This window comes from Acipenser ruthenus, chromosome 10 (assembly GCF_902713425.1).
Source record: "Acipenser ruthenus chromosome 10, fAciRut3.2 maternal haplotype, whole genome shotgun sequence".
NCBI lineage: Eukaryota > Metazoa > Chordata > Actinopteri > Acipenseriformes > Acipenseridae > Acipenser > Acipenser ruthenus.
In genome coordinates this window covers 42,834,117-42,851,041 of record NC_081198.1, presented here as the reverse complement: position 1 = coordinate 42,851,041, position 16,925 = coordinate 42,834,117, and the positions used below count along the sequence as shown (strand labels likewise).

The 16,925-nt window shown below is 36.8% G+C and overlaps 1 protein-coding gene across 1 annotated transcript in view; it reads right to left on the bottom strand.

Annotated features, from left to right (window-relative positions):
• Positions 1–1,892: 1,892 nt before the first annotated feature.
• The window catches only part of ly75 (lymphocyte antigen 75), a 31,491-nt gene continuing 16,458 nt past the window's right edge, over positions 1,893–16,925 (bottom strand). Inside the window, exons 18-35 of the mRNA XM_034010758.3 lie at positions 16,672–16,841; positions 14,419–14,486; positions 13,552–13,619; positions 12,994–13,133; positions 12,784–12,892; positions 12,172–12,332; positions 11,824–11,953; positions 11,223–11,443; positions 10,767–10,935; positions 10,031–10,195; positions 9,635–9,751; positions 8,359–8,550; positions 7,647–7,870; positions 6,927–7,104; positions 6,321–6,482; positions 6,089–6,211; positions 5,058–5,222; positions 1,893–4,482 (exon numbers count right to left, since the gene is read on the bottom strand). Of these exons, the coding sequence (XP_033866649.2) occupies positions 4,292–4,482; positions 5,058–5,222; positions 6,089–6,211; positions 6,321–6,482; positions 6,927–7,104; positions 7,647–7,870; positions 8,359–8,550; positions 9,635–9,751; positions 10,031–10,195; positions 10,767–10,935; positions 11,223–11,443; positions 11,824–11,953; positions 12,172–12,332; positions 12,784–12,892; positions 12,994–13,133; positions 13,552–13,619; positions 14,419–14,486; positions 16,672–16,841 (2,753 nt within the window). The 3' untranslated portion in view covers positions 1,893–4,291. The remainder of the gene's footprint in view (positions 4,483–5,057; positions 5,223–6,088; positions 6,212–6,320; positions 6,483–6,926; positions 7,105–7,646; positions 7,871–8,358; positions 8,551–9,634; positions 9,752–10,030; positions 10,196–10,766; positions 10,936–11,222; positions 11,444–11,823; positions 11,954–12,171; positions 12,333–12,783; positions 12,893–12,993; positions 13,134–13,551; positions 13,620–14,418; positions 14,487–16,671; positions 16,842–16,925) is intronic.

Genomic DNA, 16,925 nt, shown 5'->3' with positions numbered 1-16,925 from the left:
ATTCTGTTGAGAGTCGGACAAGCGGCATTTCTTTGTGAATGTAATTTTCTGTAGGCCTTGGACAACAGCATGCACATTTTTGGGAGCACCAAACCATTTGACAAGAGGGTGTAGGTAAGACAAAGGGTGAAGGTGAAATGACCTACTGTGAAATGAAGGCACGCAAACTGAGGCCTTTTTTTTTTTTTTTTTTTTTAAACTCAGTGTAGTACATAATATCGGGGTTGTACTGATACAGTACTGTTGTATCAGATCTTATCATTGCAGGGCAATTATAGGGACGAGTTATTGACCCTCTTTTTAACGTAACTGCATACACTAAAAACACAGTAAAATGAGGTTTCTGGAAAATCAGGTTTTTAAATGTTAAGGTGGCAATATTAAGATCCAGCACTGTTTAGATCATTAAAATAGACCCCATCATGTTTTAAAACAACACATTTGAAACCATGCGAATGGCAGTGTATACCAGATAATGACAAATGATCTCTTGACTGACATTAAGGGTGTTTTTTAAAATCCCATCTAGGAATGGGTTATTAATACTGTACATTTATTTAACAGAGTCAAAGTATTATTTTGCAGGTATTGCTCATAAAACACAATTGTGATGATGAGTCACATAGACAAAGGATAATGCAGTCATTAAGAACTTGTATGATCATGAATACATTAAAAAAAAAAAACAGCTTTATTGCAGACCTGACAGAAAATAGGATGGAAACAATAATTAAAAAGACAGACGTTTAAAAACAAATAAAAACTTGAAGGTATGGCAACTCCTTTTAGTATTTGTGTATGTTAAAACAATATGCACAAATAATGTACACCTTTGACTGAAGTCATACATCTGTAAATCAGTAAATATTATTCTGTTGTAAACTGGGGCAGAAACACAAATGCTGAAGCAAGTAAGAGTATACATTAGACAAAACACAAATAGCAATCCTGTTAATTTCAAACTAAAACACACCAAGCAACATCTTATGAACATATTTACTGAAACATCATACATGTAAACAGCAGTATCATCACTTACATATGGCGTACAAGATGTAGGTCTCTTTCTATACCTAAAAGAATGAATCGTGTCCGATTAAACACGTGTTAGATAATGAGCGGAATATACAATAATCTGCAAAATACACACACACACACACACATATATATGTGTATATATATATATATATATATATATATATATATATATATATATATATATACACTGCTGTGCAAGTCTTAGACATGTTGCATTTTCCTACTCTGATACATTATGAGCATCAACAATTTACTTAAAGCCTCCACTAGTGTTTTCTACTATTATAACAACCTTGATTTGCATAAAGAAGGAAAAACATTGAGCGAAATAGCTCGCATCACTCGATTTTCAAGGTGTGGTATCCGAAGCATAATCAACAAGTACAGAGAAACATCATCTGTAATTGACAAACCAAGGACTGGAAGACCCAAAAAGCTGTAACAAGGGTGAGCAATACTCAATATCCTTAAGGAATAGAAACAAGACAAGCGTTGAATTGACAACAGAACTGGCAGAAGGCACAGGTGTCGTTGTCCATCAAATCAACAGTATGAAGGTCACCTCTGAAATCAGGACTAAAGGATGTGTTGCAGTAAGAATACCTCTGTTAAGAAAGGGGAACAAGACTAAAAGGTTAAAATATGCACAAGAACACAGAAATTGGACTATGGAACAGCGGTTAAAGGTGCTTTGGACTGTTGATGGATGGACAACGACACCTGTGCCTTCTGCCAGTTCTGCTGTCAATTCAACACTTGTCTTCTTTCTATTCCTTAAGTATATTACAGTATCTTCAAGTATTGCTCATTCTTGTTAAACAGCTTTTTGGGTCTTCTAGTCCTGGGTTTGTCAATTACAGATGATGTTTCTCTGTACTTTTTGAATTTGCATCAAATACCACACCTTGAAAATGGAGTCTTTGAGTAAATAGTTGATCCTCATAATGCATCAGAGTAGAAAAATGCAACATGTCTAAGACTTTTGCACAGCAGTGTATATGTATATATTAGGGGTGCACCGATAAGATTTTCTTGGCTGATACCGATAGCCGATGGTGATCTACCCATATCGTCCGATAGATAATAAATAGACAGTGTTGGTAAACTACTAGAACAAGACATAGGGCCTATATTTAAACTGTTTTGTAATTATACATGTTAAACAATTAACAGATATCGTTTACTTGTTGTATTTATGACAAAAATGAACAGGTATTGTTTACTTGTTGCATTTACTTCAGAAAATGAATACAAAGAGTAAAGTAGTATTATATTGTGTGCTTGTCAGCAATTTATACATTTATTTTACAACATAGGCAAACAAAAATAACACTTTGCAGTTGTACTAGTAAAAACACATGTTGTCAAACATTGCGGATTATAACTACGATTTGATCGAGTGACCTACGGAGTAGGACCTGAGGAGATGCCAAGCTGCCAAAGAGAGAGAGACGGAGCAGAGACATTGCAGAGGCAGTTTTGTAACTAACCACGCATCGATGCTGCATTTGAACAATAATTTGCCCAGTTAATACTATTTTCTTACAAATAATAAATACCCCTATATTTATTACAGTTCTGTCAGCCTGAAACCAACTACAAAGCATTACTTAGGGTGAATGTTAGTCTGTTAACTCTATAGGCTACATGTACTCGAAACTACTGCGACTACTACTACTACTACTGCTACGACTACTACTACTACTAATAATAATAACAACTTAAACTATTAATGTTAGTTAGGATTCGACCCATTTTTTTTTAAGCATCAGAATATTCTACTTGCAGTTCATCGTTGAATTTAATGTAGCAAGTCTGTTCTGCACACGCTATCTTATTGCTGTTTTCAGATATTTAAAATAAAATCCAAACGCCGCTATTTTGAGATGTATTTACTGCATTTTGATCGCACAGCACCGAGAAAAATGAGTGTCAGTGTTCTTGTGTCATTAGTAAGCGCGCCTGACCAAACATTAAATTCTGTGCTGGAAGAAATTCAAGCATGAATATCGGTGTACATTAGCGGCTAAAATAACAAAAACTACCAATAGCCGATTGTGTTTTTTTCCCTTATATCGGTGCCATGCCGATAGGCTACCGATTATCAATGCACCCCTAATATATATATATATATATATATATATATATATATATATATATATATATATATGGTTAAGATTTACATTAAGCTAAATCAGCAAAGTACATTAGAGGCACTGCAGGATTTAAAAAATACAGCATGTGTTCATAGTTTGTCAATAGTTGTGCTTCACATTTTTAAAGCCGACATTTAAGGTAATCAGACAATCAGTAGTTTGTTCAATAGCTCTAAAATAGTTTACATCATACACAAAAGTATAAATACAAGTGCTTTTGTTTGAGACAAATATACCCTATGCTATTTGTTACATTCACACAATTAAAAAAAAAAAAAAAGTTTGTTTTGTTTTTGACAATAACAGCCAACTTATTTAATCTCATATATCTTCTTTTATATATTACGTTACAATAAGACGTAGAACTTTGACACTTTAAAATAAACTAGTACTATAAATGTAAATTGGTTTGTCGACAGATTCATTTACCACAATAGAAGTACAGGGTTGCAATGTGCCTGACTGTAATTGGAAACGCATGCCACTAACGTACAGAATGGCTTGTTTACATGGTGGACAGTTTTAAGGGAGCCACATTTGCTAGTGCTGACATTGTTGCAATCCCACTGCTGTGTAAAATGTTATTAATAGTACAGTGTATACTTTGTGACTTCCGAGCTTCACTGAATCAGTTACAAATACAAATAAAAGCATAATAATAAGTACATCAGATAAATCAATAATAATACAGAACTTGCATGAATGAATATCAATTTTTTTTTTTTTTTTTTTTTTAAATTTCCGTATTGTTTTGGGGTTGCTGTAATCTTCAAAGTGAAAACATGCTAACCTCAGGTGCATTTGCAGGTTACAAAAAGTTTGTTGCCAACTTTCTGTGGCAGACACTGCCCGTTACTTGGCAGTGATTTTTTGTATGGAATTATCACAAAAAAAGCACAACATTTTGTAAATTGGGAGACTAATGCCAAAAAAAGATGCATTTCATGCTGCTGTAATTGGCATAGTTTGATACATTTTAAAGTGAAATGTATGTAATAAATTACGAATTGAGTATTTGTGTGGTTGTGCTGGTAAGTAAGTAAAAGTGCACTTGTTTGTTAAGCTGTATAAAAATATCTGCACTTTGTTTCATATCTTTATTCATCTCTAGTCTCTGTTAATATACTGGTACTGTCTGCATCGTCTAAGCTTCTTTCATAACGCACTGATGAAAACATGGAAGAAAACCTCATCCTATTTCTTCTGTATACAAAATAAACTATTCCGGCAATTCCTGTTAGGACCATTAGTAAAATAAATGCAATGGTTACGGCAGTATTCTCCGGTCCTAAGAAGAAGAAAAAGAAGAAAAAAAAATTGTTAGAATAATATATTTACCTTTATTTTAGTGCACACATAAAACATATATTAATACAACTAAAATCAGGGATATTTACTGAAGCACAGAAAAAAAACCAACTGATAATACCCCGAAGAAAATGAAGACAGTGTTTATTATACTGCCCCTGAATCTATTATTGCAATATTTTAACCACATATGTGTAAAGCCTAAACTTAATATCTTTGAAAAACCACGGCAACTACATATTTTTTGAAAATGTGTGATTTCAGTCTTTTTATGCAATATTGCACCCATGGCACGTTTTTTAAGATGTTGTTGTATGTCAGTTCATATTGCATGCTGCTGTGGTATCTTACCAGGACAGACTTGAGCAAAGGGTTGTTTCCAGGCAACAGCTGGGAACCTTGACATTCCTACTGACACAACTGTGCAAGAGGACCATCTTTTTTTGTAGTTATCAATGACCTTGTCTGGCCAGCAGGGGGAATGCCACATCACAGCCCATTACACTGGCTAAGAAAACAATAGTATATAAACTGTGTTTCTAATACAATACTTACGATTTGGAGCTTTGCACACAAGCCTGTTGCGACTCTGATTACAGCTGACATACGTCCACATTCCGCTTGCAGATACTAGAACAGAACAGCCGACTTTCTTTTTGTCAGTATTCTTTTCCCAGTTTGAAAAGCTGATACTTGAACCATCAATCCAGCTAGGGTGATCTAGAAATAAGAACACGGATCATGATATTTATATAGAAATACATGTAAGAATTAAATTATTAAGAGAGAAGCTAGTCTGTAAAATGACTGCCACAAAAGTGTGATTTGTTTTTCAACAGTGTGCCGAATATGAAGTCAATATCTCAAAACGTTTTGTCTTCATCATACATTTTCCCTGAGGAATTTCATAATATTGCAGATATTAAGTCTACATTTGAAACGATGTACAGGGGTAGTTAATTATAAAAGACTATTACCACTTTCACACACAAATACCACTACTGAGCCGTCTCAGACGTTTAAAAAATGATTTAAAATACCCATTCACACAGCACGAAATTGCACAATCTATTCCGCTATAATACCGTCATAACCCTTTCACACAGCCAAAGGGATCATGTGAGTACAACTTTCAAACCTGTCAGTCAACAGATCGTTTTCATGACAACAGCAACAGAATTTATTTGAAAAAAAATGAAAGTGTGTAACACCGACGATGTTCGGTATACAGTCACGTGGGATGTTGACTTTCAATCCACGCCCACTATAGCGCTTCAGTGCCGGCATAGCATTTCACACAGGAGTTAAGACGCTTCAGTGCCGTCTCTTAACCACCTAGGCATAAAATATGACTGCTCTGTGACGGTATAGGTAATTCACACAGACCAAAATGCAGCATCAGTGCCAGTTCTGAGCCGTCATAACTCGTCTGTGTGAAAGGGGCTTATGAGACTCATCCAATAAAAATATTATAAGAAACTTGTATTGCAACAATTTGCCAGCCTGTGCATAATGGAAAGTGGCCCGCTCCTCACAATCCTTTCGAATGTCTCCTGCCCAGTGCATAAATCTCATTAGCTTAGTACCTTTGGAGTCAAGTGTAATACCAAGCCAGACACGCCCAGTGATGAGAGGGTTCTTCTTCACCTGGTTTATGACAAACTGATTTTCATATTCATCTTGTATAGTCAGCAGACGTGAAGAGGGATCTACAACAAACAGTTAATATGGTTTATTCAAAAGCGTCTTAGTTTTCTCAGCTAATTATTTAGTCTTATAGAAAGATTTATACTGTATAATCAAACCAGAAAAACTTACCAAGAGTCTGACAGAAAGCTTTAGCTTCTTCCATGGTAAACACAGAGTAGTTGTAGAAGGATATGTCAAAGGCATAGCAGTGGTCTTTATACTGGATCCAGTTTGATAAGCCATTGCTCTTGGGACAACCAGGTGACATTGTAGTATCGGCTACGTTTGATCCTGTTAAGAAATAAGCATACCTTTGGTTTAAATATTACTTAAGGATCACATTAGAACCTGATATTTATGTGATACAGACATATGAAATAGCTCAACAGTTTGTATCAGGGGGCTCCCGAGTGGCGCACCCGGCAAAGACGCTCCGCGTGGAATGCAGGAAGACCCTATAGCTTGGACGTCGCCAGTTCGAGTCCAGGTTATTCTATTGCCGACCGTGGACGGGAGCTCCCAGGGGACGGTGCACAATTGGCCGAGCGCCACCCAGGGGGGGCTTAGGTCGGCCAGGGTGTCCTCGGCTCACCGTGCACCAGCGACCCCTGTAGTCTGGCCAGGTGCCTTCGGGCTTGCCTGTAAGCTTTGTATCAAATGGCTTTCAGATGGCTTTTATCATATAGATTTTTGTAGAATTAACATAAAAAGTAGAGTATGTAAACATGTGCTTACCAGGAGTTGTTTTATTATAACAAACAGCTCCATTGAGAACAGCGCTGCAGTTTTCACGCTTCCAAAACCCTTTGGTGTCAATATAAACACAATTTCCGGTAGAGTCTGAGTTTTCAAATTCCCACGGCTTGTAGTCAAAGACAGCTCCATCAGACCATTCAAAAGATGACCCTGTATCCTATGAGAGAGAAAAAAATCTTATTAAGAACCTTGTAGAAATGATGCACTTTTGATAGGTACAACTTAATATTTGTTGCTGTGGGACAACCGTGAAAAAAACAAAAAAACAAAAACAAAACATGTTATCAGTTAAGCCTGATAACTGCACATTTATTTGGTCAACAAAAATCATTCTTTGTATATTTAAAATAAACGACAGAATGCAGTGAATTCCAATTACTGTAAAAATGTGGAATACTATATCAGAGGCTGGCATGATGAGGTTACATTTCAGTAAGCTGTGACCAATGTGTGTGGTTAATGTGTACATGAGCTCTAACAACCCTTTATATTAAAAGTTTAAATTTGATGTTAAATGTTCACTGACTTCCCTAGGCACCCAATCTCTCAAAGTTAATGGATTCCTGCTAAATGTTTATTGACAACCGGCAGCAGATTATGCTAATAAACTACTTACTCCACTGGATCACTTCAGTGAAACCATGCTAAACAACCCCTTTCCGTCCCCTTTAAAGAACTTGGCGAATGCTTGCAACTTACATCCTGATTAGAGAGGCCGATCCACAGAGGAAAGCCATCCAGCTTTACCAGGCCTTTCAAGAAGAGCTGCTCGGCTTCATCACGGATGCTCGCTAGATCACTTCCACTGCTTTTACATTCTCTTAGCACATCATACCAGTTCATTTTCTTCTGGATCAATCGAAAGGAGAAGTTCCCATGCTTTATAAATCCAGATAACGACTGCTGGTATTCATCTTTAAAGTCTAAGAAAAAAATAGTTTCAAGATGTAATGCATGTTGTATGCAGGCAGGCTAAAAGAATTGAAGCTATTCAGTGTTGAACAAAGAAGACTATGCGATGATCTGATTCAAGCATTCAAAATTCTAAAAGGTATTATAAATGTTGACCCAGGGGACTTTTTCGACCTGAAAAACAAGGACCAGGGGTCACAAATGGTGATTAGATAAAGGGGCATTCAGAACAGAAAAATTACACAGAGAATTGTGAGGGTCTGGAACCAACTCCCCAGTAATGTTGTTGAAGCTGACACCCTGGGATCCTTCAAGAAGCTGCTTGATGAGATTCTGGGATCAATAAGCTACTAACAACCAAACGAGCAAGATGGGCCTCCTCTCGTTTGTAAACTTTCTTATGTTCTTATCTCACTTTTATTAAAAATATCTAGGCTCAAATATTGTATAGTATCAGATATATTGAATATAGCATATGGAAACAGAATTCAGAACCTACCTCTTTCAATCTTGCAAGCAACAATACTATGGTCCTGAAAGTACTTAAAAAAGGGATTATATGGAAGTAAATCCCAAGCACCGTCTGAGTGGATACCAGTGTAAAAATCACTGCTGTTTACTTCTGGTCTTCCTCCTCTCCAGTTTGAATACTGAACATAAGTTCCATCATACCACTTCAGGCTGATATTACCTAGTAATAATACAAATAATATTAAGAGTAATGTACACCCAACCAGACAAAAACAGGCTGTTTGTGAAATCCACAATATATAACAATATAAAAGCACTTCTCAGGGGGGTGTACTGACTAATATGTACATTTTTTATTTATTATACCATTAAAACAGAATATGTTTTGTTTAAAGGCTGACGTTTTTTGTAACAGTTTTATCATTCAGTACTAAGTAAATCATTTATAATGGAAGGAAGCTCAGTGGCCACTAGCTGCTATACTGTTTCCAAACATCTTTGTGTGTTCTTGTACATTAAAATGTACATTTTATGAATTACAGACACATTGTTTTACAATATATATTTAGTATTGTTGAGATAAAATACAGCTACAGGGGGGCTCCCGAGTGGCGCATCCAGTAAAAGCACTCACTAGAGTGCAGGATGCGCTCTATAGCCTGGACGTCGCTGGTTCGAGTCCAAGCTATTCCACAGCCGACCGTGGACGGGAGCTCCCAGGGGGCGACGCTCAATTGGCCGAGCGTCGTCCGGGGGGAGGGAGGGTTAGGTCGGCCAGGGTGTCCTCGGCTCACCGCGCACCAGCGACCCCTGTAGTCTGGCCTGGCGCCTGCGAGCTTGCCTGTAAGCTGCCCAGAGCTGCGTTGTCCTCCGACGCTGTAGCTCTGAGGCGGCTGCACAGTGAGTCTGCAGAGTATAAAGAAGCGGGCGGCTGACGGCACACGCCTCGGAGGACAGCGTGTGTTCGTCTTCGCCCCTCCCGAGTCAGCGCAGAGGTGGTAGTGGTGAGTTGAGCCAAAAAATAATTGGGCATTTCAAATTGGGAGAAAATAATAAAAACTAATTGGCAACGACTAAATAAAAAAAAAAATACAGCTACATTTTACTGAGTAGGATACTCGTTTCTGTGATTTAATAGGATTGGTAAAAACACAATCAAAATCACGCCCCTTTCATTGATCTGTTTTAAGCACACAGGGCCTCATGGTGGTTTGGTATTGTGATTGCATGGTCTTATGGTTAATGACCACTAACAAACATACAGTAATACAATAACCCATAATACAAATATAAAATTGACTCACCATCATAATATACACCAATCCACACCCATCTAGCTAGTGAACTGAAGGGTTTCAGTTGTTGTTTTATAAACTCATTCTCATGCTCGTCTCTAATGCTCAAAATTTCAGCTTTAGGGTCTTTAGGGGAAAAAAATGACATTATAGTTTGTACTTATAGTGGCTTTTAAACCTACAGCAACATTATGAAGCAATGTAACAGATACAAGAAAATATGTAATTCCCCCTGTAATCACGTAGCCGTAATAAAACATCCCCACACCTTGATAAACACGACTAATATGCTGCTGTACAAAAAAAAAACCCAAAAAACAACACAAAATCGTTTTGTGGTTATCATAACTTTCTGTACTGTACCTCTTCCTAGCCTGTACAGCAATCAATCATTATGATTCATACCTAGACTCTTGCAAACTTGATAAGCTTCATGTTGTTGAAATGACTTCCATCTTTTAGCAGTTGTCTGAAACGTGTAACAATTGTTTCTGAATGGTATCCAAGGAACATCCTGAATTTTGTGTGGACATTTTGAGCTTTCAGCATCATGTTGTGTTGTGCTGTCATCTACAAGGTGAAACAAAAAAGGTTATTGAGAGCCATTTCCCTCAGCATCTATAGTTTAGGTAATACATAAAATGCTGTAGTGGTGGATTCTGGTAACCCATTGTTTGTTTTATTTTGTGGTGTTGGATACGTCCACGTTCTGTTCCAGCCTTTTCTGACAACAGTTTTCTGGGTTGATGCAGACTTCTGTAGCTACTGATTTCCCAGTCATGCTGGATCTACAAGCGTGTCCCCATTATGTGCTTTATTTAAGGGGTACTTATTTATTTTTTATATCCTGTTAACAGACCCCTGTACACACTTTTAAAATATGTTTCTGATGTTATGCTTGTGGAATCAGATTCTATGTCATTATACCTTTTTAATAATCTATAATTGAGCTACAATATATTAACTATGTACTGTATTAATGTTTATATTGCCATGTTTACACATTGTATTTACATGCAAAGTAGACTCCAGGTGCGAAATATGTGGAGATTGTAATACTGTAGAAGGATATCTGTAATGATCAAATTCAATTATTTCTCTCATTATTTAAAATAAAAACATAGAATATAAAAATACTTGCTTTTGGGAATATGGCAAATGGCTCCAGCTAGCTTTTCATCACAATCAGTAGCTTTCCAATAGCCATCAGTACCCATGTACACACACTCTCCACTAGGCTCTGTGTCATCCTCTGACCAGCGACTGTAGACAGTGTGGGTATTATCTGACCAGCGGAAATGCAGTCCATCCTGACAACAAAGCAGATTAAAATATTCTGGTCAAGGTCACTCTATGAAAACATTCACAGAATGATCAGTTTTATTTAGAGGTTCAGAGCAATCTCATTTGATTGGAAACCTGTTGTTCGTCAATGCTCTGCCTCAGACAACAGTAACTGTTTTTATACCAGTATGCTTCATTTAAACTTAATATTGTATTAAGCCATTTGAAATGCTCTAGTACAGTATGACCATACCTATTGATCACATTCCTAGAGACTACACACAGATTTTATTGAAGCAGATTATGTACATACATCTTCGCTGAAGAGTCCTATCCACGCAGGCTGTGTGAAACTGTTGACTGTGACAGTCAGGAATGCTTGCTGGTAGGTCTCAGAGATACTAGTTAATTCCATCTTCTCTGCCCTGCATTGCACCAGTGCATCATACCAGGTGAGGTTCTGCTTGATTATTTTGTATGTATGGCCTTCAAACTGCAGTGTAGCATTGGAAACATCAGGCTCCTGTGCTTTAGCTACAAATAAATAAATAATATATATATATATATGACTCCTTCAAATTTACTTCACAGGGTAAAAAGGTTACAATTCTCACTTTAAAAATATTGTACTATCCATTAACCTTCTTTGGGTCAGAACATACTGGTATCTGTTGAATGAAAGAGTTATGTATAGAGAACTCATTATAATTTAAGAGAGACGTTCCCATGAAATACCTTGTTCATCTCCAGTAGGATTCCAAGTTTATACAACCATTGGCACATCTTTTGGTAGTAAGAACCTTTTCAGTATTACATTTGCAATATGATGCAATTTGGAAGTTTTTTTTTCAGATTAAGATGGTATGTTTAAATGAGGGACACTACTTCATTTTCCAAATAAATATTTGATTTACCTCTATAAGCCTGACAGATCCCAACATAGTTGGAATCACTGCAAGAAGTAAAATCCCAGGTCCCCACAAACGAAGAAGCAGGATCATTTAGGATATAAGTGCACTGTTTCAAAGACTCTGGATCTGAGTGCTAAAAAACACAAAAAAGCAACATGTTATACAAAAAATGTATCTTCAGACCCCACAAAAGTGGCCCTACAGTAGGAATAAAACCATTATAACAGTAAAAAAATAACCAAACAACTAACTAACTAACTAACTAATTTAATTGAGAAACTAAAAACGAATGCTACAAAAAAAGGAAAAAAGAAAAGGTTTAGCACCTCTATCAAGTGGAATATTACTTACATCAATTTTAACTTTCCGTAGCCTCCCATGGAGTAGTGTATTAAAGTTATCATATGTCAATGGACTCTTGTCTACCCATTCAGGATTTGCAGTCTGAAGATCCATCTCCAGCCCAATCCACAATGTTTGATTCATACCAGGGAGCAGAGATGTAATGAAATCTATTGATGAAAGAAAAAAAAAAAGCAATTGTGTGTGTGTGAACGCATGTTTAAAGCTGCAACAGATTGTAGCAGCAATATTTAGCAGCTCCCTAAAATTTGACAAACGTACCTAGTTTCTACCATGCAGCATTAAAAAAAAAAGGAAATTCATTTGTTAAAGAACAAAAATTTAAGTGCTTTCCCACTTATTTTATTTTATTTAGGCATGTTAGTATAGGGATCACACCTGGCTGATTTAATATGCTGCTTATATCACTATACGTTGAGCTAATTTGTCGATTTGATCAACCTGCACTCCGCCAGGACTAGCCTCATCTGCTTTTTATTGAAATCAGAGGGATATACCAGTACTGTGAAATGCTGTAATAAAAAATAAAAAAATCAAGGGGAGTATCTCTGTGGGGTATACTGTAAGTTGATCAAATCAATAAGTTTTTGTTTAACATACCTTGCTCGACTTGACTGGAGATAGTTGGCAGTGTTCCCCCAAGAGAGATACAGAGTTCGCTGGCTTTAGCAAATGGCATGTTTTTGGGTTTTTTTATTATTATATAGCACTGTAAAAATAATATAAATACATGTTTTAAAGGTGAACAGAATTGTGCATATACTAATAAATCCATTCTGTACCAGTAGCATGACTATTACATAAAAATACCTTGTCCCCAAAAGAGATGGTTGTATTATCACATAACTCTCCGATTGTATGATGTGTCTTTGAGTCTGTTTCCAAAGCTGTTGTATTTATTCTCTCACAAACAAAAGGCAATTGCTGCTCACAGTCAACTTCCACAAATGCTAAAGAGAAAAGAAAATATAGAAACAACTTTTTTTTTGTACAATTGCTTGATAAAAATACAATAAAAAAAATACAACTCTATTACAAAATACTGTATAACGTTATAAAGAACTTAGGCTTTTTAAAACAGAATACAAATGATTTTAAATGGCAACATGATTGTTAAAAAAATGTCAGAAGGAAATGTAATGGCAATGTCTACAGGTAATGTAACCCACAGCAGTGAAAGTCCTGTGTAGATATCAGTCCTTTTAAATACACCAATGCCGATTTAGTCAGGCTCTGCCGTGTGAGTTCTTCTGGTTCATATTCAGAGGGCTGTACACGGTATTAGTGTTTGGGGCAAAATCTGGCCCCAAATTTAAACATTTGTGTTTTACATATTTCGTTTAGTATTTCTCCAAAGCTTTGCCTTACTTGGTACATGCATGGTATCAGCAGTCATAAACAAACACTCTCTAGAAGGGAAAGGTTGCAGCCAAAACCTGTGAACAATTGAAGACAGTTTGTCAAGATTTCTGTGTGCCCTTTTATAAATAGTTCCATCTCATTGCAGTGGTTCCTTTACATAGGTGACATACATTTTTTTATTATTTCCTCTGACCCTTTTATAAAAGCTTGTGATTTAAGAACAAACTAAAAAATCTGCCCCCCCCCCTCCTTAAAATGAATGTCCATATTTTTTTCCTTAAATCAGTCTTTAAGTACATTAACAGCCCATGCTGTAGTTTTTTTTTTCTATTTCATTTAGCTGTTCATCATCTACTGTTATGTGTCTACTCTTGACAGTTGCTGGTGCACTTATTTTATTTGTATTTCTTTTAGATGGACTGCTGTCTGCACTCAGAAAGTTGGTGTTGTACCAGTTATCTGGAGTTTTATCCCCAAACATATAAAAGGAAATAGGTGAAATGCCACTCATTTTTGGTTGTGGTTTTGTAACTAATAACAAATAAAATGCCAGTTTGTCATGGAATTTAGAATATAGTGGTGCGTAGTGATTTATTCAGTGTGAAGCGGCTCATTAGTATGCAAGCCGTGCTATACGCTATATATACGCATGGTCATGTGATGCCGTTTAACCAATCAGAGGTCATTATTTTTCCAAGCAGTGTTATAAGGTTTGATATTTATGAAACCGTTCTACACTGTTGTTAAAGATGCCAACAACCACATACTCTATGACAGTTTATTGAATATTATTTCAAATTACATATGTGGCTACAGATGTTCAAAATCTTTAGGCGAAACTATACTGATTGTCCTGAATCTTACAGTACTGACCTCAGATGAAAGCGTTTCAAACGATCTCTGTAATTCAGCCACCACTTCTGGGTATGATTTTCAGAAATCTGAAATACACAGTACAACAGCATTTAGAAAGGTTATAGATATCTGTTTGCAAGCCATACTTTTCCACTGTTAGGAACTTCCTGAGTCTTCACTCTGATGGTAATATTGTTCCCATCTCTTCACTGGCTTATTTCCTGTCAGTAACCTATCAGCTGCCTTCCCTTATGGACTGACATGCTTTCATCCAGTAACATGCTTTGACCCAGAAGACACTGCTGAGGTGAAATGACCCAGGAAGTGCAAGTGCAGACAGATAACCTGAGAACAAGGCATAGAAACTAAGAGCTTCCTCTTACCTAAAGCACCGTTGTACCAGATTGATCACAAATCATGTTTTAAAATGAAAACACACGTTGTCAATAACTGCACATTTGAAACAGATTTAGCTAATGAAGTGCAAAACAGGTAACATTTATGAAATTATTTTGTTACCTATAATTACACGTATGGTGTTTTTTTTATTTATTTTTTATTGATACTGGCATTGTAAAGGAGATACAGACGTGCTCAAATTTGTTGGTACCCCTCCACAAAAAACGAAGAATGCACAATTTTCTCTGAAATAATTTGAAACTGACCAAAGTAATTGGCATCCACCATTGTTTATTCCATATTTAATAGAAATCAGATTTTGCTTTTGATTTTTTATTCAACATAATATTGTAAATAATAAAACAAATGAAAATGGCATGGACAAAAATGATGGGACCGCTAACCTAATAATTTGTTGCACAACCTTTAGAGGCAATCACTGCAATCAAACGTTTTCTGTAGCTCTCAGTGAGACTTCTGCACCTGTTAACAGGTAGTTTAGCCCACTCTTCCTGTGCAAACTGCTCCAGCTGTCTCAGGTTTGATGGGTGCCTTCTCCAGACTGCAAGTTTCAGCTCTTTCCATAGATGTTCGATAGGATTCAGATCAGGACTCATAGAAGGCCACTTCAGAATAGTCCAATGTTTTGTTCTTATCCATTCTTGGGTGCTTTTAGCTGTGTGTTTTGGGTCATTATCCTGTTGGAGGACCCATGACCTGCGACTGAGACAGAGCTTTCTGACACTGGGCAGTAGTGTTTCGCTCCAGAATGCCTTGATAGTCTTGAGATTTCATTGTGCCCTGCACAGATTCAAGGCACCCTGTGCCAGGCGCAGCAAAGCAGCCCCAAAACATAACCGAGCCTCCTCCATGTTTCACTGTAGGTATGGTGTTCTTTTCTTTGAAAGCTTCATTTTTTCATCTGTGAACATAGAGCTGATGTGACTTGCCAAAAAGCTCCAATTTTGACTCATCTGTCCAAAGGACATTCTCCCAGAAGGATTGTGGCTTGTCAATATGCATTTTAGCAAATTCCAGTCTGGCTTTTTTATGTTTTTCTTTCAAAAGTGGAGTCCTCCTGGGTCTTCTTCCATGGAGCCCACTTTCGCTCAAAAAGCGACGGATGGTGCGATCAGAAACTGACGTACCTTCACCTTGGAGTTCAGCTTGTATCTCTTTGGCAGTTATCCTTGGTTCTTTTTCTACCATTCGCACTATCCTTCTGTTCAATCTGGGGTCGATTTTCCTCTTGCAGCCGCGCCCAGGGAGGTTGGCTACAGTTCCATGGACCTTAAACTTCTTAATAATATTTGCAACTGTTGTCACAGGAACATCAAGCTGCTTGGAGATGGTCTTGTAGCCTTTACCTTTACCATGCGTGTCTATTATTTTCTTTCTGATCTCCTCAAACAACTCTCTCCTTTGTTTTCTCTGGTCCATGTTCAGTGTGGTGCACACAATGATACCAAACAGCACAGTGACTACTTTTCTCCATTTAAATAGGCTGAATGACTGATTACAAGATTGGAGACATGTGTGATACTAATTAAAGAAACTAATTAGTTTTAAATATCACTATAATCCAATTATTTATTATCTTTTCTAAGGGGTACCAACAAATGTGTCCAGGCCATTTTAGAATATCTTTGTAGAATAAGCAATAATTCATCTCTTTTCACAGCTTCTTTGCTTTATTCTATGACATACCAAAGGCATGCAAGTATACATGATAAAATAGCTTTTAATTTCATCACTTTTCAGGAGGAATGAAGCATTATTTCAATGAGCTGTAAGGGTACCAACAAATTTGAGCACGTCTGTATATCACTTATTAAGCTCTATTTATTTATATTATGATTAGGACCCAATTACCGTTCTTATTGACTCTTGTATCATTCTTGCTGCTGTAAAAGACTTTGGAGATGCCAGTACACTTCCATTGCTCTCACAATAGAAAGAAGCTTGATCATAGGTCAGTTTTGAGTCATTCACAAACCAAAATTCATCTCCATCTACAAACACAGATGACTGATGATGTGCTTCTGTAAAAAAAAAAATGCATTAAGTATAACTCCATTTTGTCTCTCACCGGACTAATGCAATCCAAAACAAAATAAAATAATAAC